Source organism: Carassius carassius, chromosome 36 (assembly GCF_963082965.1).
Source record: "Carassius carassius chromosome 36, fCarCar2.1, whole genome shotgun sequence".
NCBI lineage: Eukaryota > Metazoa > Chordata > Actinopteri > Cypriniformes > Cyprinidae > Carassius > Carassius carassius.
In genome coordinates this window covers 13556403-13578248 of record NC_081790.1, presented here as the reverse complement: position 1 = coordinate 13578248, position 21846 = coordinate 13556403, and the positions used below count along the sequence as shown (strand labels likewise).

The window sequence follows — 21846 nt, the reverse complement described above, 5'->3', positions numbered from 1 at the left end:
TGTTGCACTTCACTCTCAGACACAAACAAATAGGGATGTTCTTTGCTTGACTGCAAATACTAGAGCAAAAACCTTTTTTGTGTGTGTACTTCTTCACACCACAACACATGAGACTTTGTATCTTGAAACATGATGATGGAGTACTGGGCAGTAGGGCTGTTCTCAGTGTTGTCGAGGTTAGCGGATGTTTGTCGTTGATATTGTAGTGCGTTGTCCTTGTTCTACTACTGAACTACCATATTAAAGGGATAGTTCACCCAAAAATGAAAATTCTGTCATTAATTACTCACTTTCATGTTGTTTCAAACCCGTAAGACCTTCGTTCATCTTCAGAACACATTAAGATGTTTTTAATAAAATCAGAGCGCTTTCTGATCCTGCATAGACACTACCAAGTTCAAGGCCCAGAAAGGTAGTTGGGACATTGTTAATATAGTCCATGTGACTTCAGTGGTTCAGCTGTAATTTTAAGAAGCTAAGAGAATGCGTTTTGTGCTAAAAAAAATAAATAAATATATATATATATATAAAACAATAACGACTTTATTTAACAATACTTCTCTTCCGTGTCAGTCCCTGTTGCACATTCACAAGAATACCACAACACATAAGATAATAGAGATGATGGAAATACATAAATGAAGGTTTATCCATTCCAACTGTCGTAGTATTATCATGCATTGTGAATTCAAAAGCTTTTCTACCCATAACAACTGCTGTTAATAATGTTCATCGTCTGGTTGACTACGTCTTGTATTAATTTTTCTGAAAAATCCTGTCATATGCGCACAAACTGACAGTCACCACTTATAAGCTACTACTTAATATTGTAGAAACGTAATTTTCTGTAAAGTTGCTTTGTAATGATTTGTATTGTAAAAAGCGCTATACAAATAAACTTGAATTGAATTGAAATGAATTGTATTGAATTGAATAGAATTGAATAAAAATTTTACGACTTTTACAGGGAAAAGAATCAACCGTTGAGAACTGAATCTAATTTATTGAATGAATCGTTTTTCTAATTAGCCATGATTGCAGTGTGTATAAACGAGCTCTGAGTTGCAGAATGCTGCTGTGTATAGATCTGTCTCACGTGGTTTGGTTCTAGGTCAATTCCTCTCTTGTCACAAACATTAGGATACAAAGCATTCCTGTAATTTCTTGACACATTATGTTGTTTATGATTGACAAGCTCAATAACACTGTCCACGGTGATTCTTTTGACAAGAACCAATCAGATGTTGTTTTCCAGCAGGTACAGTTTCACCTTTGAGATAGATGGGTTTGCCTTCATATCTTTTTCTTGCGCTGTGATGGTATCCATCGCTCGTGGAGCTAACAGCCGTTTGCTGCCTTGGCTCATCTCATTCACTGCAGTTGATGCAGGAAGATGAAATGTATTAGCCTCATATCGGGAAACTAATATGCTATCATTTACAGCATTACGCTCCCCTACTGCACACGAAAGAAAATGTTCAGGGAGCTCCATCAGGTGCCTTCCATTAAACTGGAAAATTGAAGCTTAAGGTACCATTATGAAATATCAGTGTAGTTCAGAACCCCCAGGTAATTGTGGGTGGAAAATAAGTTTGCGAGAGGCCTATAATTCACCATATTTCTGATAGTGCCGAGCCCTAATTGTCATGTTTAGTCCGAGAATCAGCCTGCCTAACACTGGGCCTTTTCAATAAGAGCTTGTGACAGTACTTGGGGTTACCATGGCAACGGTTTGCTGCACATTGCTCTTGTATGCCAACAACCTGCGCAGCCGTTTCTGTACCGCTGTAAATACTCATCTCCGCCTGCCACACGGAACTGGAAAAGAGCCAGCGCTATTGACGTGTTGTTATCTTGAGGTCCACGAATGCACGGCCTTGTGCTCCTCGTACACCCACTGACAACATCCTTCCCAGGAGTGCGTTTTAATTGGTTGGCAGACCCAGTCACTGGGGATGTACAGCATATGCTTCTCTTTTTTGCTTTAAGACAGACACTGTGATTTTATGTAAACTACCTTAGTAATTAGACAACAAAGAAAGCTTTCTGCTAAAATGTTTCGGTTAGGATGTGTAGGAGGAACATGTAGCCTACTTGTGTGTATGGGAATAATTTAAGAATGGGTCATGATGGATGATAACCAATTACAGTAGTTGAGGATTCCCACAGACATGGACCAAATATCAGGGGATTTTAAACATGTCATCTCCGGGCCTATTTTGATAGTGAATGTACACTACTGTTTCAAAAGTTTGGTAAATTAATACTTTCATTCAGAAAGAATGCATTAAATTAGTCAAAAGTTCAATTCAATCCAAGTGTATTTGAATAGTGCTTTTGACGATACAAATCACTGCAAAGCAACTTTACAGAAAATTAAGTTTCTGCGATATTTAGTAGCAGCTTATAAGTGGTGACTGTCAGTTTATGTGCATATTTTCAGAAAAATTTATATTAGACGTAGTCAACCAGACGATGAACACTATTAACAGCAATTATTATGTGATTGCATAGTAAGTAGCAATATTTGTTAGTTCTGTGTGTTGTTTCAGGGTTAGCATCATCTGGGGTCCTCTGAGGGTTAGCATCATCTCTTCTCAGGTGTTCTGGATTCAGACTGGAGCTTGTGTAAATCCTAGTTACAAATAGAGAAACAAATAGAGACATCATTATCGTAGCTGCTGTTCCAACAAAGTAAAATTAATTAGTTTAACCCAAGCTAAAGAATAATAATGCGCATTTGATCAGAAACAACTGAAGCCACAAATTATGAGATGCATTTTTCAAATGCTTGGTGAAAGAGATGTGTTTTTAATCTAGATTTAAACAGAGAAAGTGTGTCTGAACCCCGAACATTATCTGGAAGGCTATTCCAGAGTTTGGGAGCCAAATGCGAAAAAGCTCTCCTACTTTAGTGGACTTTGCTATCCTAGAAACTACCAAAAGTCCAGTGTTTTGTGACCTTAGGGAGCATGATGGATTGTAGCGTGGTATAAGGCTAGTTAGGTATGCAGGAGCTAAACCATTTAGGGCCTTATAGGTAAGTAATAATAATTTGTAACTGATATGGAACTTAATAGGTAGCCTGTGCAGAGACTGTAAAATTGGGGCAATATGATCATATTTTCTTGACCTGGTAAGGACTCTAGCCGCCGCATTTTGGACTACCTGTAGCTTGTTTATTGAAGAAGCAGGACAACAACCTAGAAGTGCATTACAATAGTCCAGTCTAGAGGTCATGAATGCATGAAGTAGCTTTTCTGCATCAGAAACAGATAACATGTTTCGTAGCTTGGCAATGTTTGTAAGATGGAAGGATGCAGTTTTTGTAACATGGGAAATATGGTTTTCAAAAGACAAGTTGCTTTTCTAATATAACACCCAGATTTTTGACTGTAGAGGAAGTAACAGTACATCCGTCTAGTTGCAAACTGTAATCTACTAGATTCTGTGTACTCTTTTTTGGTCCAATAGTTAATATCTCTGTCTTATCCGAATTTAATAGGAGAATTTTATTTGTCATCCAATCTTTTACATTTTTAACAAACTCTGTTAGTTTAGATAATTTAGAAGTTTCATCTGGTCTCGTTGAGATATATAGCTGAGTATCATCAGCATAACAGTGGGAACTAATCACGTATTTTCTAATAATATTTCCAAGGGGCAACATGTATATTGAAAATATTGTAATGGTGATAAATGAGATGACTCCCCATTTAAATAAACAAAATGTTAGCGATCGGACAGGTAGGATCTAAACCATCTTAGAGCCTGGCCTTGAATACCTGTATAGTTTTGTAACCGATCTATGAGTATGTGATGATCTGTGGTGTCGAACGCAGCATTAAGATCAAGTTAAACTAGCAATGAGATGCAGCCTTGATCTGACGCAAGAAGCAAGTCATTTGTCATTTTAACAAGTGCAGTTTCTGTGCCATGGTGGGGCCTAAAATTCTTCACACAGATCTCTTTTTTTTGCAGGAAGGAGCTCAATTGAGCAGACACAACTTTTTCTAAAATTTTAGACATAAATGGAAGATTTGAAAGGGGCCTATAATTTGCCAGTTCACTAGGATCTAGTTGATCTAGTTTAAAAGTGACAGAAAATACATATATAGTGGTACAAAATGTTTATATTTCAAGTAAATGCTGTTCTTCTGCACTTTATATTCATTATTTATATTCATTAGTACATTTTTCAGTTTCTCCTTTAAAATTTTGCATCAGCTAGATATTATTTATAGATATTGTAGGCTACTATTTCTTTTTTTAAGACACTTGTAAATGTAATGCATTTTTGAATTTACATCTATACATTCCACAGATAGAAATGGAAAACTTCTCCAGAAACACATAAAGGAAATTATAACAATTGATTTTTGATCAATCATTCAGCCAATCAACTAACAAGTAGATTTTGAAAACGCATAGTTTTGCACTTCCCTTGTTTGATTTGTGTATTGTATCAATATAGGTTATTTCTGAAATATGGATTTTTCTCTGTCCCTCTCTTTTCCAGCTGCCTTGCAAGTGGAAATCACTCCGTCCCAGGGAGAGGTCAGCGTGGGAGAGTCCAAATTCTTTTTGTGTGAAGGTAGGAAGATGACCCTCCTGTGATGAAACAAATTTTGGGATAGGGGGGTCATGTCATTTAACCTTCACGAAGTGCTTTTGATTTCAGTCCTGCTGTCACCAATGTTCATTGCATTTAAACAAGCCCTTTCATTCTGATGGGAGGGCAAGGTTGACTAAAGCTTTGATGTGCTTATTTACAGCCAGTAAATTCATTGACCTGCCTGAACTTTTTCAGGAAATTCAGTGTGTGAAGTTTAGTCCTTGATTTTTGATCCAGAGGAGTTAAATGTAATGTTAAAGAATGATGGTGGGTGAAAAGCAAAAACAGCTTGTATTATAAATGAAGAACACCTGAAATATTTAGAGGAGTCATCACATAGTGAGGAAAGGAAATCTGACTATATTCAGAGACTTTTTTTTTTTACTTTTTTTTTTTTAATGTGTGAATATATTTTATTGCACATTAACCACCTTGAATGTGTCCCTGAGTAGCACTGAAGAAAACATCAAACACTTTGAATATATTATGAATATCTTTGCTGCAGACATATTAGAGAATTATAAGAGAATTGTTGAGTTTGATTCATTTTCCCTGAATCCGTTCAAACTGTGTCAGTGAACAGATTCAAAATTCCGATTCAGTGAATCACCTCTAATTACAGTATGTGATTCAATCATACATGTAAATGTTACATTCATAATAAACTCATGTCAAAATCGATCAAAAATTCAAATCAATGTAAAAAATATATGAAAGTGATTTAGTAGATAAAAATCTGTTTTAGGAAATGTGTATTGCTATGTTTTGTTATATTTGTTATGTTCTGCTGAGCTGATGGTCTGTCACATCTATCTGTCTGTCTGTCTGTCAGTTACTGGAGATGCTAAGGAAATAGACTGGTTTGCACCCAGTGGGGAGAAGCTCCAGCCAGGCAGACCAGACATCAGCATCAGCAAGAATGATGAGTCCTCGTCGACACTCACAATCTACAATGCCAACGTCGACCATGCAGGCATGTACAAGTGTGTGGCGAAAAGCGGCGATGAGGAATCTGAGGGCACTGTCATCGTAAAAATATTCCGTAAGTAAAAAAATGTCCTTTTAAGAGCTTATTTAGAAATCATTAGAAATGAGGAATCAAATTATACTGGACCCAACAGTAACCCCCAAGCACAATAAATCATCTGACAGTTACCACAACATTTAATAACAAAACAACTGTACACTAATAATGAAAGCATAAAGTTGATACACATCAGTTTTAAACATCAACCATGCATGTCATGACAGTTGTTAATGGAATACACTTTATATATATATATATATATATATATATATATATATATATATATATATATATATATATATATATATATATATTTATTTATTTATTTATTTATGTGTGTGTGGGTGTATATATATATATATGTATATATATATATATATATATATATATATATATATATATATAAATGCTGACCAGCATGCCACTTTTTTCAAGGATACTTTCTAAAAAAAAAAAAAAAAAACATATTTCAGATCTTGAAGTTTATTATTCAAACCAGAAATAAACTGTTTACCAATGGGGGAATTTCTTAAATCTTTCTCAGAAATATATTCATTTTAGTGTGTTTACATATTTTCTTTTTTCAAATCATCCCTTAATATCTTGTGCAACATTGCTTCTCACACGTTTACTGGAATAGCAGACCAAAATGCAGATTAAGAAAAGGATTTTTTGCAGCAGTGGTACAACTGACGTGCATTTCAAATGTCTTTTTCAGAGAAACTCACTTTCCAAAATGCTCCAACGCCTCAAGAGTTCAACGAGGGCGATGAGGCTGACATCGTCTGTGACGTCATCAGCTCGCCGCCCCCAACAATCATCTGGAAGTTTAAAAAGACCAGAATCCAGCCTGAGACTGATGGTACAATACCACAACCAGATCTCTTTCAGTCTGTCATTTTCTTTTATTCCCTCTATGCCACACTCTTATTTCTGTTCTACATATCTTCTCTTATTTTCAAATATCTCCCATACTTTTCTCCCATATTTCCTGTCAAAATCATCCCCTCTTTCAGTTAGTAAGCTCTCTTGTGCAGTGCCTATGTAAACAGCTACAATAAGGACCTGACATTTTATTGTGAGAACTCAAAGTTTCATGCTGTTTTCATCTGCACTGTTTTTGTTTGTCAGTTCAAGCCTCATTTGGATGAAACTGTTTTAACCTCAGAGGGCTCCTCCCTCAGAGACCGCTGGAAGAAACGGTGACCGCAGCTCTCTGCTGTGAGACGTGAACTCAAAGGCTGCTGCTAGATGAAATTTTCACTGCAAAACCACTAATTGTAGCGAAGCTTGAAAACCATACTGCTCTATGTAAATAACACATTTTCCACATTTCTCTCGTTAACCTGTTCTGTGCTCTTTTTGGATGAGTTCGGATGAAGCACAACACAAAACACTCTGTCAATGTTACATACTACTCTTATTATTGCTGCAGGATTCCTTTTTTTTTTTTTAAGTAGGCAGTATCCACACTGTGTAGTGTGCACTAAGTAGTAAGCAAGCACTGCATTACCAACACAGCTGGAAAGCTGTGCTTTATCTAGCTGAATTTGCCTTTTTCATAATTTTTAATATATTTCAGTACTGCTTTACTGTCTCCACGGAGTTGAAATATTATATGCACCTTTACTGTTGGTCTTGAATACCGATCGCACTGCAGAAAAGCCCATAAAGATGATTTTATACCAGGAGAAGATGTGCAGCGAGTCATTTTGCTGCCCAGCATGTAATGAGAGGCTCGTTAACATGGTCTCCTTATCTTACTCAAGAGTAATTACTGTCTCATTTTGGTTTCGTTTTTTTCCCCCCTCTCTCGGTTTCTATCTCACACTACAGTCCGTTTCAAGGTCTTAAGCAACAACCACCTCCAGATCCGCGGCATCAAAAAGACAGATGAGGGTGACTACACCTGCGAGGGCCGCATCATGGCCCGGGGAGAAATCGACCTCAGGGTCATCAAGGTCATTGTCAATGGTGAGGACTCAATCTCAGAGCCTCCTGTGTTGTTACCTCACAGAGACACGGGAGCAGAGAGTTTATACATATTTACACCAGTGTCTCGCTACAGAATTAAACAGTCTGGCTTTAAAAGCAGTGCATATTATATTTAAAAAAAAGTATTCAGTGTTTTTTTTTTCAAGGTAAATTGCATGTTATTAATTCATTAATTCGACTAAATAATAATACAACTTTTTATTTACCTATATAACCTTTTTAAATGACATTTTAAACATAAACCAAAGATTTTGGTGAGATTTATGTAGATAAATGTAGATTTGTTACATATTTTATTATTATTTAGAAAATTTTAGATATACTAGAAAACAATATGTAAATTCTAGAGAACAAAAAATGTTTGGCCCTGTATTTTAGCTACAGTATGTAATAAAATATTTTCTCTCAAAAAGAATATTCTGTAATTATTAAAGTCTTTCCAAACCCTTATGTTGTTATTTTGTCTAGGGAACTTGAAAGAAGAATGTTTCAGAAATATTTAAAGCGTTTTTTTGTTTTTTTTCATACTACATTCAATAACTTTATGCGAGGAACAGACCAAACTTTTGCAATGTTATTCAGTGATGGCTGGATTCAAAAACTACTTTTATAATGTTTTTATGTGCTTCTTTTATGGAGCGCATGCTTACTATGAACTGGCATTAAATGAAAATGAGTTCCACAGAATAAAATAATAGCATACAGATTTCGGAACGAAATAAGAAAGAGTTGTTCTGTCATTTTTGGGTCGCCTGTCTCCTAAAGAATCAATGTTCTTCTTTCTCTTCTTCTCCCAGTTCTGCCAAGTATCAGGACCCGCTACACTGAACTCAATGCCACTGCAGACATCAAACAGTCCGTGACGCTGGCCTGTTACGCAGATGGCTACCCAGAACCCACCGTCACGTGGGCACGGTACGTGTCATTCATTACCCGCTCTTTTTTAGCAGCCCTTTATCTGTCTGTGCCAAAACAGCACCGAAAAAGTTCAGCCAAATCTCTGTGGGGAGTGCTAAGCTTTTCCCCGAATCCAGGGAAGGAGAGGGATCAGAGTTATTGAAGCTTGTAAACTAAAAGTGCTGTGAATGGCAGAGGCGCTGTTTCACCCTTTCAGCTGCAGTTAGCCGTGCTTTCAGCATGGCTTTACCTCAAACTCCAGTGACTTCTTTAACCAAGTCGTGACTGGCAGACGAATGAGAGGATGAGATCGCGTTGCCTCAGGAGAAGAAGGGATAAGAGCGCTCACCACAACCTCATTTATTTCCCTCCTTCACTGACAGTGCTGTCACTCGGGGGGCATTTGAAAATGTCTCTCAATTGCTGCTGTTACAAGCAAAAAGAGCAGGTATTTGGATCCAAACTCTGCATGACTGATTTACTGTCACAGGGAAACACAGCACACAGCATTCTTCCAAATAAAAAAGCCCATCAGCTTGATGTTTATGGCCTTCAGACATTATTTACAGATTTTATATTGGCTCTGAGACAGGAACACGTCAAGAAGCCGAAGATGACAAAGCAGATCCGCTTTCATTTTTCTCCAGCTTCTTCCTAGACCATCAGCATCATGAGAAGCTGTGCACTGCAGGATGAAGAATCCATTTCATGGGCAGGCACACTTTCTCTCTGTATTGTCTGGTGTATGTGGAGATGAGGCATCATGTATTCATGACTTTGCCGAGCAAGTAACAGCTCCAAGGCCAAACAGTAAACCTATAATTTCTTGCGTTCTGTCTCTCACTCTCTATCTGCCCCGCAGAGGTAATATCGTGCTGGAATCAGATGGCAAGTACAGTCTGAATGAAGATGGGTCGGAGTTGACCATCAAGGACGTCACTAAGCTTGATGACGGAGATTACCAGTGCATCGCTAGAAATAAGGCCGGAGAGAGGAGCAAGGAAGTCTCACTCAATGTGTTTGGTAAGCTGAAGAATTCTGTCACTGGAGCTGAACTGAAAACAAGTGTTTACATACGAGTTACCAGGAAAATGGCCTTTCCATGAGGACCATACAATTTATCAGCTTAAAATCAAAATCGTGTTATTGCCTTGTGCGATTATTAAGCCGTGAAATGTTGCAATTTTATTAAATGAGTATGAACTCCACGCACTGCTTGTTTCAAAGTCGTGTCGTCCATTATGTCATCTCCTAAACTCTGCATGCAAAGGGCTCGTGGTGAACTCATTCACTCGACTCTAATTTGTATTCCTAAATAACAACAACAAAAACAGATATAAAATTGTTTACCAAAAAAAGTAAATGAAATATATAATGAAATATATAAATGAGAGGGGGGCTATGACCCTATCACGACTAAAGAGGAAAATCTTTCATTTTTCGGGAATAATGTAAATACAAAAGCCAAACAGAAATTGTTTCTTATGTGGACGTCTGTAAAAATACATTTATATGACACCTCGAATGGTGATTTATTACACTTACAGTACAGCCCCATGATACATCCTGCATTTTATTGAATCAAATGTTTTATTTACAAATGTATTCGTATTATTGTGTAAAATGTATTTTTGTAAATATTATTATGTAAAATGTATTTGTATCATTCCAAGCATATTTTATTATCCTATTTATTATTTTATTAATAAAAATCTCCTGTTTAAAAACAAGAAAATAGACATGATATATAGTTCTATCTAACTATACTCTAAATATAATCCATATAATTGTATATAATACATATTTTGAAATTATACTGCACACCTGTTGCACAATAATGACCAATTTCAAATATTTACATGCTTTTCTTCTCTTTCGCCTGTTTGTTCTTAACAGCTGCACTCGCTGTGGTGGAGCAGTTCTGAAATATTGTTCTTGTAAATACTTTCCAGGATCTCAGCAATAAATATGCATGCAAATTACAGCAAAGTGCAACAGTTACCATACGGTATTCGGCAGTGGTCAAAAAGGATTTAAATTGTGAATTTTTAATAGTTTTGCCTTGTAAACTCAGACACCTATTAAATTACTACACGACTTTGGAGTTTGTCAAAAAACAGTAGGTAATTCATCTGGGGATTCCACTGACTAACCCCTTTAAATGCTGAAAATACATGTAGCTTACATCCCTATGAGAAATAATTTCCATTCATATTGGGCTAAAGAGAACATAGCTTTTCTTAATTTTTGATCAAATGAAAGTGATCTAAATTGTTCTTTTTTATAAGAACAAATGTGAATACTCCTAAAGAGTAACTGTCACTATTGGTAAGAGAGCATGGGAAAAGTAACGAGAACACAAAAAGCGTTGGTTCCTAGTTTATAGTTTAAATACACAATTTATCCTGAGAGCTGCTGTGTCAGTGCCATTCTATGCTTTTGTTCTTTATCATTGTTATTAAGTTTGCATGAATATTTTAAATGTTTGTCGCCGAGGCAAGGCAAATAAAAGTGAATCAAAGTACTACTCCATTTCATCCATTAAACAAAGTTCCTCTTTTGAATTATAAAATATAACAATGTGTTGATTAAATATTGAATGCACCCAGGCAGTGAGGCACTCTCATCTCATCAACTTAAGAGCACGGTTTTGGTTTTTCGACCACTGTAAAGGCTCAGTAATTGCATAGAGGAAAATCATTATTTCATTTCTCAGAGGAGTGTTTGTAGGCTGTTTTTTGAGTACTTGTGTGTTTATGTGTCAACAGTACAACCCAAGATCACATTTCTAGAAAACCAGACAGCGTCAGAATTGGAGGAGCAGATCACACTAACTTGCGAGGCCACAGGTGACCCCACGCCCAACATCATCTGGAGCTTCGGTCGCCGGGTCTTCACCGAGAATGAGCAGGTGCTGAGGTTGAGGGATCAAGGGTCAATGGGCAAAACCATTAGTACTAAACTTTGGAATATACTGGTTTGATTGATATACCGTGAGAAATTTGTACACAATCATTTTTATCATGGCTATATAAAACATAACCACGTGTTATTAAGTTGGTTACAGTCATTTTACAATCAAAAAAAAAAGAGAATGTCCTTTGTGTTGTTTAACCGACCTCTTTAGTTTTTATTGTTGCTAATGCTGTGAACATTCATTTTGCACCTGTTCTGCAGCTTCTTCTTTTTTTTAACAACGATAGGGAAACAGTTGATTTACCTTTAGAATTATTAAGTAACACCTGGATCAACTGTGCATTTATATCTGGTAATTAAATATGGTTGGCAAAAGGTTTCTAGTAAGCCATTGAAGCTGTACTGGAATGACTGATGAGAGGCTTGTTTCAAAATCAAAGCAAACGTTTATCATGTTCAATTAAAAAGAGAGAGTGGATTTTTGGTCGGATTTAAAAAAGAGATTCTGAGCCGATAAAAGGTCTGATGAATATCATTTTCAGTAATTAGCTATATTGATATTCACTACCGTTCAAAACTGTCAAGACTGCTGAAAATTCAGCTTTGCTGAATGCATAAATGACATTTTAAAATATATTTAAATAGAAAATAAATATTTTAAATTGTATTTGTGATTAAATTGTGAGACTTCTTTCAAAAGCATAAAACATTTGTCAGTGTTACTTCATTTAAAGCTTTCAGTATTAAACATTTTCATAAAAAACAATCAGTATATCACGTGTAAGTTAATATGAAAAGGCTAGTGAGCTTTTCCAGAAGAGGTGTGTTGTCAGATCCACTAAAGGACAGATAGTGCTTGGATATTGTTATTGACCAGATTTGTTTTTATGTTTAATTAATGCATACTTTCTGATTTAATCACCTACCTGATCAAGAAATACAGCAATTGATCTAAAGTAGTCAAAATCAGAGTACAATAGACATTTCAAGGAGTTCTCCTGATTGCTGGAGGCCTATGCTAGTTAGTAAAAGTGAGTATTTTTATATCTCCTAAGCAGCAAGCTCGCAATCTGCTCTGCTGGAGTCTGAACCTCTCTGATTTAGTCAAGCGCCTACCTAGTTAACAGTCTCAATTCATATTTCATCTTAGTACAGCCATCAGAATCCATCGACAGCTGCTAAAAGCTCTTACTGCTTTTCAGCCTGATGAGGAGCCCCCAACCACTTCAAACTTTGTTTCCTCTTCCCCTCTCTCAGGTAAACCCTAAAAAAGAATAGCTAGGAAAATATAAGTTTATTTTTAGGGGGATTTGGGCCTGCCATAGATCTCAGTAGGCAGGTGTGAAGTCTAGGCATGTTAACAAGTCTCTGAAGCCTCAAATCATTTTTGGTAATACTTTAATTATATGCATCAAATCCCCAAGGCATCATGGGAATTAATCCTTGTATAAAACCCTCATGTATTATTAGAATATGCCACTGGTCACCCTGTTTTTATGCCAGCAGTTGGTAAGTGACCAGTTTGCCCTCTTCCTGCTGGGGGGCTATGTTGTGTAGGTGGGCTGTGAAAAAGCACCATATGTTTACTTGTACATCTGGCTTGCTATGAAGATGATATTTGCGTGACAATACCCTACCAGATTGGATCCTTCCCCGTGTTTGCATTGTATTATCTCTGGCTAGTCAAGCCTGTATTCATAGCTGTCAAAGGGAAAAAAACGTATTTCCAGCTGTACAGTGAAAGATTTCTTCGTTTATGATCATTTTTATCGTTGGTTCTCAGCTCAGAATGACAGACGGATATGCTTTGTTAAGAATGATCACAGTCTTGGATATTCATGCTGCTCTGAATTGATGTCTGACTCTTGAATTCTCTTCCTGCACTTATTGTATCGTGGTGAAAAAAGGGATTACTTGGGGAAAAAAAGCTAAAAGTTGCTTGTTCCATTAATGTAAGCCCACTTAAAAGCATAATCTAGTTGTAAACAGTGTTAGATTAAATGATTTTGTTCATTTTGCTGTTAGGATATAGACCTAGAACTGGATTTAAACAACCAGATACACTTAATACAGAGAGGCCAATCTTATGTTTGGTCACACTATATTTTAAGGTCCGAATCTCACTATTAACAAACCATTAACTACGACTTGTCTCATAAGCTTCTAATGTGAATATTAGTTATTATAAGTGAGTCAAAACTGCTGATAAAATCATCACAATAATCCACAAGTAATAAATATGACTCCAGTCCATCTTCCTGCAGCGTTGTAGGAGTTCATTAGCACTAATATTGTTGATCTGCACTTATCTCTCACATCATCTCATCACCTCTACGGGATGTACTGATGCTTTTATGTTCACCTTCTTCATTTTCCTCATGTTCATTTTCATGTTTCACAATGATTAAAAGTGTCAACAACAAAATCAGTGTTGATTAGGTAATAGCGAAGCAGCTTACATCAGAAAAAATCCTGTAAAATATTACAGCTTATACACAGGTTCCAAAATGAACCATGAGTGACTGAAGAAAATTTTAAAGGTCCCGTTTTTCGCGCTTTTTTGAAGCTTTGATTGTGTTTACAGTGTGCAATATAACGTGTTCATGTTTCGCGTGTGAAAAAACAGTATTTTTCACACAATTCACCTATCTGTATACCGCTGTTTTCACTGTCATAAAAACGTGCTGATAACTTCCTTGTTCTATAAAGTCCCTCCTTCAGAAATACGTAACGAGTTCTGATTGTGCCAGCGGTTCCTGTGTTGTGATTCGACACCAGCTTAGAGCACGCGCCCCTCCTGTAAACGCGATTGGGCTAGAACACACGTTCTGGAGATGTACTTATAATCACAGGAGCGTTTTTACTGACGAGATGCACATGAAAATCGCATTCGTTTTTTTGCACAGCCCGAACATCTAGTTAACAAAGCTAAACAGCGTTGCCCTTTGTGTATTAAGTTACAGAAACTTTTAAACGCACCAACTTAAATAATAAAATACACTTACCGTTGTGGTCCATAAACAAAGCCTTCTCCAGACAAAGAGGGAACTGCTCCATCTTTCAAGAATACTCTTTGTGCGAATCCGGCATTAAACTGATTGAGATTGAGGAATCTGTCCTCAGCAAAATGTGCTGCACATAGTTTTACATGTGGATTATAATTTTCGGGAACCGAGTTAAACATAAATTGTAACCATTAATCTCCAAGTACAGCGTCCCTGGGAAGACCAAACAAAGATGTTTGGACTCCGAGATGAAAATCGTTTCAACGACATGGCGACAAACACAAACGCAGCTCTTTCTCTTCTCCGTCTGAGCGCAACAAGATCACGCCCCCCTTTTTGTGAATTCATGTGGGTGGAGGTTAGTCAAAAAACTGTTTTAGTGACGTCATTACTGCAGGAACTAGAGGGATGTAGTCCAAACGGGTCGTTTTTTGTAGGCAAATTCTGTTAAATAAAATATCTCGCTTGGCATTGAACTTTGAGCTTTAGAATTGTACAGATATTATTTATACTCTAACAAGAACATTACACACTAACTAAAGTTTAAAACATGGAATCACGGAGAAGGGGACCTTTAAAACTAAAAAGAAAAAAAAAGACAAATACATTTGCTAAAAAATATAATGCAGCTTTTTAGTAGCGATGCTATTTTATTGATTAAGTTACAGTACAGCAATGACAACAGATTTTTGTGCTTCTTTATGTTTCTGTGTCTTCACTTACTGGAATGACCTGTACATTCAAGGATTCCAGCCAATCAGAATCAAGAATTCAGACTATAAGTATATGTGTAAGTATCTTTCGATGGTTGTCCGAGGACTGCCTTAAGTGAAAAGAGCTGGCAGGTTGTAATGAGGCATACCTTAAGTCAATGGGGCCTCATCACTGCTGCCATTAAATGAAGTGCATGGTATTTAATAGTAACAATGGTCTGTGGTTATTTCTAGGTCATGTAAAGTGTGGCCAGAACAGCTATTATAGCAGGAACTCCAGCGGTGTAAAATAATTTCCATTATGTTTTTTATATATCTAAAAAGAAATGTGGATAGGCAAATAACATGAGGCTTCAACAGTCTGTAATCAAACCAGGGATTTTAGTGGGTGAGCTGGCATATTAAAACGGATATGATGAGTCAAGAGCTTTTCTAAAGTCTCCTTAAATTCTGTCCCTCGTACGTATTCTGTATTCCCAACCACAAATTTCCAACGTCTGAATAAGTCAGAAATGCACAAAAACCTCAGAGAAGGCAGAGACCTGTGACTACCAAGTGAGCAGTTTCTGAACCGGACTGGAACAAACTGATCTCCCTTGAACTCTCCAAGCAAAAGCATTATGACAATGACAATTTATTTATAAAGCACAATTAATTACAACTTCCGTCGACCAAAGTGCTTTCCTGTAAGTCATCAAAAACAGAAAAACACACAATAAACAAACAGAAACAGTTATAAAATCATACAAATATCCCATCAGCAATACAGTTTAGAAAATAGAAATGTCTTTAGCTTGGACTTAAAAATATTAAGAGAAGAAGCATGTCTAATGGATAGTGGCAATGCGTTCCAAAACCCGGGGCAGCAATACAGAAAGCACGATCTCCCCTGCACTAAAACTTCGACTTAGGGATAAACAATAGATCCTGGTTGGAAGACTTGAAGGGATCTAGTGTATTAATACTCAGTCAATAACTCACAGAGATAAGTAGGGGCCAAACCATTTAGAGATTTATAAACTTTTAAAGTTTTAAAATCCACTCTAAAACAAACAGGCAACCAATGTAGTGAGCATAAAATAGGAGTAATATGCTCCCTCTTTTTAACCCCACTCAAGAATCGAGCTGCAGTATTTTGAACAAGCTTTAAATGGCATAAAGGTGTCTGACTAATGCCAAAATAAAGTGAGTTACAGTAGACCAGTATGAATTCCTTTTTCAAAATCTTTAAAAGACAGAAAAGGCTTACAGTAGCTTTAGATAGCAAACGCAGCTGAAAAAAGAAAGCTTTGACAGCTGAATTAATTTGACGATCAAATTTTAAGCCATCATCAAAAATGAATCCATGGTTCCTCTTCAGGAACTCGAGCTGTGTCGAAGCGCTTTGGGGAACGCGTTCAGCGTACGCGACTCTGAATATCGTGTGTAATCAGTCCAATGGAAGGGCGTGACGTCACCGACGTGGTGATGTAAGCGACCAGGAAGCTATAAAAGCACGTGCCACGCAGCTGGCGTCAGCTTCGCGTCTTTCAGCAAGCGCTCTGTGTGTGAATGTCATTTGTCCGTCTTGTGAGTCTTATTTACTGTTGTCTGTCCAGTTAAAAGAGCTCCTAGACATGCCAAAAAGCAAGGCGAAAGTTAAGCACTCAGATGGCGATTCCAAATCGCGTTATAGGCTGTGTGTTCCTCCCTGCCCGAGATATATAACGGGTGGGGATACACACAACCTGTGCGTGGTTTGCCTGGGCTCTCGAGGGGGCCGACTGCCCGCACTGTGAGCGAATGTCGGTGCGGCTGCCTCGTTCCCGGAGGGCCCTCTTCGAGGAGGGGGCCTTCGCCAGCGTTCCCCGCGGTGCTGGTCCCGCTTCTGCCGAGGCAGAACGGCGGCTGCACTCGTGGGGTTCGCAAGTCGATCTGGTAGAGGGAATGGAGACGGGCCAGTCCCTATCTCCTTCCACTTCTGCCAGATCCGGCACCCAATCCCTAGAGTCGGAAGCACGCACAGCGGTTCCTTCCACTCAGGGTGAGGGATCGACGCTCCGCCTCTCTTCCTCCGAGGAGGTCGATGTGGAGTCGCTCGATAGGGATTCGCCACCCCCCTCGCTACAGTATGAGGAGCTCTTAGAGGTGGTTACTCGCGCGGTGGCCAAATTAAGTATCGATTGGCCCGCCGAAAAGTCTACCGAACCGCAGAGAAGCAAGCTGGATGAACGCTTCCTGCGCGCGAGTCAGCCACCTCCCAGCCGGGGCCTTCCATTCTTTCCCGACCTGCATGATGAGATCGCCAGGTCGTGGAAACGTCCATTCTCGGCCCGCCTCTACATCCCCTCGTCTGATTACTACGGAAATGTAGTGGGGATGGGAGAGCACGGTTATAGAGCGATGCCCCGGGTGGAACAGACGCTTGCGAGCTATCTGTCCCCTGGCGCGGCATCGTCTCTGAAGGCCCCGGCATTGCCCTCAAAGCCACTAAGAACATCTTCGGCTTTGGTGGGCAAAGGGTATGCGGCTGCAGGTCAGGCTGGTGCGTGTCTGCACACCATGGCGGTGTTACAGGCGTACCAGGCCGACCTGCTTAAGGAGCTGGACGAGGGAGAGGAGATCAAGTCCCATGATATTTCTGAGTTAAGAAGGACCGCTGATCTCTCCCTCCGCGCCACCAAGGAGACCGCCCGAGCGATTGGGCGGTCCATGGCAGCTATGGTGGCCGCGGAGAGGCACTTATGGTTGACCCTGTCCGATATGAAAGAACGGGACAGGGTCTGCCTCATGGACGCCCCGATCCAGCCGACTGGCCTGTTCGGCGACGCAGTTAATTCTGTCGTCGACAGGTTCCAGGAGGCCCGCAAACAGGCGGTGGCGTTCCATAAGTTCCTCCCTCGTCGCTCCCTCGGGGCATCTGGGAAGGAGATGCCCCAGCCGCACCCTAGCTCCTCACACCGCGAGGCCCAGAAACTCTAGGCCGAGGTCTTCTAAGCCCAAATTAGATTTAAGGGCGGTTATCTAAGCTAAGAAGTTCTCGGCCAAGAAACCCTGACGCCAATGGCCCGGGGTTTCAGAGGGCAGCCTCCGCTGGGGTAGAACGGTACACACCGCAGTCCACGGTGCCCGTCCCACCTCAGTGCCCTCTAGGGGTCGTTCTGCCAACCCTGCCAGTGCTCCAGGGCGCAGCGGCCCCGGGCGAGCATCGTTCTCAGTATCCTCCGCCCATGCGCGTAGCGGGGCTGGGACGCTCGCCGCCCCTGCGGGGGTCTCTTACACCAGAGGTCAGTCTCGAGAGACTGATTCCCTTAGTAGATTATTTAGCAGCGTGGAAACTGCTGCCAAATGTATCTCGTTGGGTCCTGCATATAGTAGAAAAAGGCTACCGCATTCAGTTCGGCTCCGTGCCGCCTATATTCAACGGGGTCGTTCACACGATAGTGGGCCCCAGGCAGGGTCTGGTTATGGAACAGGAAGTGAAAACCCTATTATAGAAGGGGGCCATCGAGGGGGTCCCTCCTCAGGACAGGGAGTCCGGATTTTACAGCCGGTATTTCATAGTTCCAAAGAAGGATGGGGGGCTGCGTCCGATTATAGACTTGAGGGTCTTAAATCGTTCAGTTATGAGACTGAAGTTCAGAATGCTCACAATCAAGCATGTTGTAGCTCAGATCAGGTCCAAGGACTGGTTTGTCACGATAGATCTCAAAGACGCATATTTTCATATCTCCATCCTTCCTCAACACAGGAAGTTTCTGAGGTTCGCTTTCGGGGGCGAAGCCTACCAATATCGAGTACTTCCCTTTGGCCTCGCACTCTCACCCCGCATGTTCACAAAGTGTGTAGATGCGGCTCTGGCCCCCCTGCGCATGCAGGGCATCCGCATTCTCAATTATATCGACGATTGGTTGATTTTAGCTCAGTCAGAGCAGATTGGGGATTGACATATGGGGGAGCTGGGTTTGAGACTGAACGCCAAGAAGAGTGTACTTTCTCCGGTTCAGAGAACCACCTATCTAGGCGTAGTATGGGATTCGACCGCGATGCAGGCACGATTGTCCCCTGCTCGTATCGAGTCGATCCTCATCTCAGTCAAGAGAGTCAGAGAAGGCCAGTCACTCACTGTCAAACAATTTCAGAGATTGTTGGGTCTGATGGCAGCTGCGTCCAACGTGATACCTCTTGGCCTGCTGTACATGAGACCCCTACAGTGGTGGCTCAAGACCAAGGGATTTTCCCCGAGGGGCAATCCACTTCGCACTATCAAGGTCACGCAGCGCTGCCTCCATGCCTTAGACATGTGGAAGAAACCTTGGTTCTTGAATCAGGGCCCGGTGCTGGGAGCTCCTTGTCGCCGTGTGACACTAGCGACGGACGCGTCCCTCACCGGCTGGGGTGCGGTCATGAGTGGCCACCCTGCCCGTGGTCTGTGGAGCGATCGCCATCTAACGTGGCATATCAATTGTCTAGAAATGCTAGCAGTTTATCGTGCACTGAAGCACTTCCTCCCAGACCTGAGAGGTCACCATGTGTTGGTGCGCACCGACAACACATCAGTGGTCTCTTACATCAACCACCAGGGCGGTCTGCGTTCGCGCCCTTTGTACAAGCTGGCGCACCAGATCCTGTTGTGGTCCCAGAACAAACTCCTCTCATTAAGAGCAGTATATATTCCTGGGAAGTTAAATATGGGAGCAGACATACTGTCGAGGCAGGGGCCGAGGCCCGGGGAATGGAGACTTCACCCACGGGTGGTAGATCAGATATGGAGAGTGTTTGGCAGGGCTCAAGTAGACCTTTTTGCGACTCAGGAGACGTCACAATGTCCCCTCTGGTTCTCTTTAGTTCATCCAGCTCCTCTGGGACTGGACGCTATGGTACAGACCTGGCCGAGGCTTCGTCTGTACGCTTTCCTCCCTATCGCTCTGCTTCCGGGAGTTCTGGCGAGAGTACGCCGGGAAGGGGTCCGTCTGTTATTAGTAGCCCCGTTCTGGCCGGGCCGAGTATGGTTCTCAGATCTAATCTCGCTCCTCGACGGCTCTCCGTGGGAGATACCGATCAGGACAGACCTACTCTCACAGGTGCAGGGCACGATAATTCACCCTCGCCCGGAGTTGTGGAAGCTGTGGGTGTGGCCCCTGAGGGGGCACAACTGGTAGCAGCTGGTCTCTCAACTGAGGTTGTGGAGACCCTACTCCAATCCAGAGCTCCCTCTACGAGGAAACTGTACGCCCTGAAGTGGAAGCTTTTCACTTCATGGTGCAGAGACCGCCAGCTAGACCCAGCAAACTGCCCAGTTGGTACAGTTCTGGAGTTTCTACAGGCTAGGCTCTCTGCATTGTTAACCCACTCTACTCTGAAGGTCTACGTGGCGGCCATTGCGGCCTACCACACCCTTCTCGACGGTCAGTCTCTGGGAAGACACCCCCTAGTTACACGTTTCCTCCGCGGTGCACTGAGGCTGAGACCTCCAGTACGGTCCCGTATTCCCCCGCTGGACTTGGTTGTGGTGTTAGAGGCTATGTGCAAACCCCCCTTTGAAACTATTCAAGATATCTCAGACAGACATCTCACACTTAAAACCTCTTTTCTGTTGGCTATTACCTCTCTGCGGAGAGTAGGAGATCTTCAGGCCCTCTCGGTGGCCCCTTCTTATCTTGAGTTTGCACCAGGCATGACTAAAGCGTTCATATACCCTCGAGCGGGATATGTTCCCAAGGTTCCCTCTGTTACACCTCGACCTGTAGTGCTGCAGGCCTTCTGTCCTCCTCCTTTTCGGGAGCCCGACCAGGCGAAGCTAAACTGTATGTGTCCGGTTCGAGCACTGGACGCATACGTCCACAGAGCTGCCCTGTGGAGAAAAACTGACCAATTGCTTGTGTGCTACGGTCCCCCCAAGAGGGGTTCTCCTGCTTCTAAGCAGTCTATTAGTCGTTGGATAGTCGAGGCTATCAACGTCACCTATGAGTCCTCTGGTCGTCCCCCGCTGTCGGGAGCCAAGGCTCACTCTACTCGGGGTATGGCGGCCTCTAAGGCCTTCTTAGCAGGTGTATCCATCCTGGACATCTGCAACGCTGCGGGGTGGTCCACGCCCTCTACATTTGTTAGGTTCTATGGCCTAGATATGCCAGTCACTCCAGGCGCTTCTGTCCTCCTGTCCTGAGCTGTGCTCTTCGGATACACACCAGGCAGGGGTTTGGTAGTCTGGCGGCGTTAGGACTCGTTCCCCAAAGCGCTTCGACGCAGCTCGAGTTCCTGAAGAGGAACGTCTCTAGGTTACGTATGTAACCCTAGTTCCTCGAGGGAACGAGACGCTGCGTCTCGGAGCCATACCCCCGGCACCCCTGCCGGCGCTTGCTGGTACTCGAAGATGACGCCAGCTGCGTGGCACGTGCTTTTATAGCTTCCTGGTCGCTTACGTCACCACGTCGGTGACGTCACGCCCTTCCATTGGACTGATTACACACGATATTCAGAGTCGCGTACGCTGAACGCGTTCCCCAAAGCGCTTCGACGCAGCGTCTCGTTCCCTCGAGGAACTAGGGTTACATACGTAACCTAGAGACGTTTTTTACCCATGATTTCAAACACAGAGACATCCCACCCAAATTCAGTTTCAGGAAATTTGAAAATTCATACAGACTAAAAACAGTTTTCTTTTCATTGAAGACTAAAATGTTTAATGAAAGCCAAGTT

At 41.3% G+C, this 21846-nt stretch overlaps 1 protein-coding gene across 13 annotated transcripts in view; it reads left to right on the top strand.

Annotated features, from left to right (window-relative positions):
• Window positions 1-21846, top strand: part of LOC132117226 (neural cell adhesion molecule 1-like) — a 239123-nt gene that overhangs the window by 158176 nt on the left and 59101 nt on the right. For all 13 annotated transcript variants that reach the window (XM_059526364.1, XM_059526367.1, XM_059526368.1 and 10 more), the window contains exons 2-8: window positions 4520-4594; window positions 5448-5657; window positions 6361-6504; window positions 7479-7616; window positions 8435-8552; window positions 9397-9557; window positions 11303-11445. In XM_059526364.1, the coding sequence (XP_059382347.1) occupies window positions 4520-4594; window positions 5448-5657; window positions 6361-6504; window positions 7479-7616; window positions 8435-8552; window positions 9397-9557; window positions 11303-11445 (989 nt within the window). The remainder of the gene's footprint in view (window positions 1-4519; window positions 4595-5447; window positions 5658-6360; window positions 6505-7478; window positions 7617-8434; window positions 8553-9396; window positions 9558-11302; window positions 11446-21846) is intronic.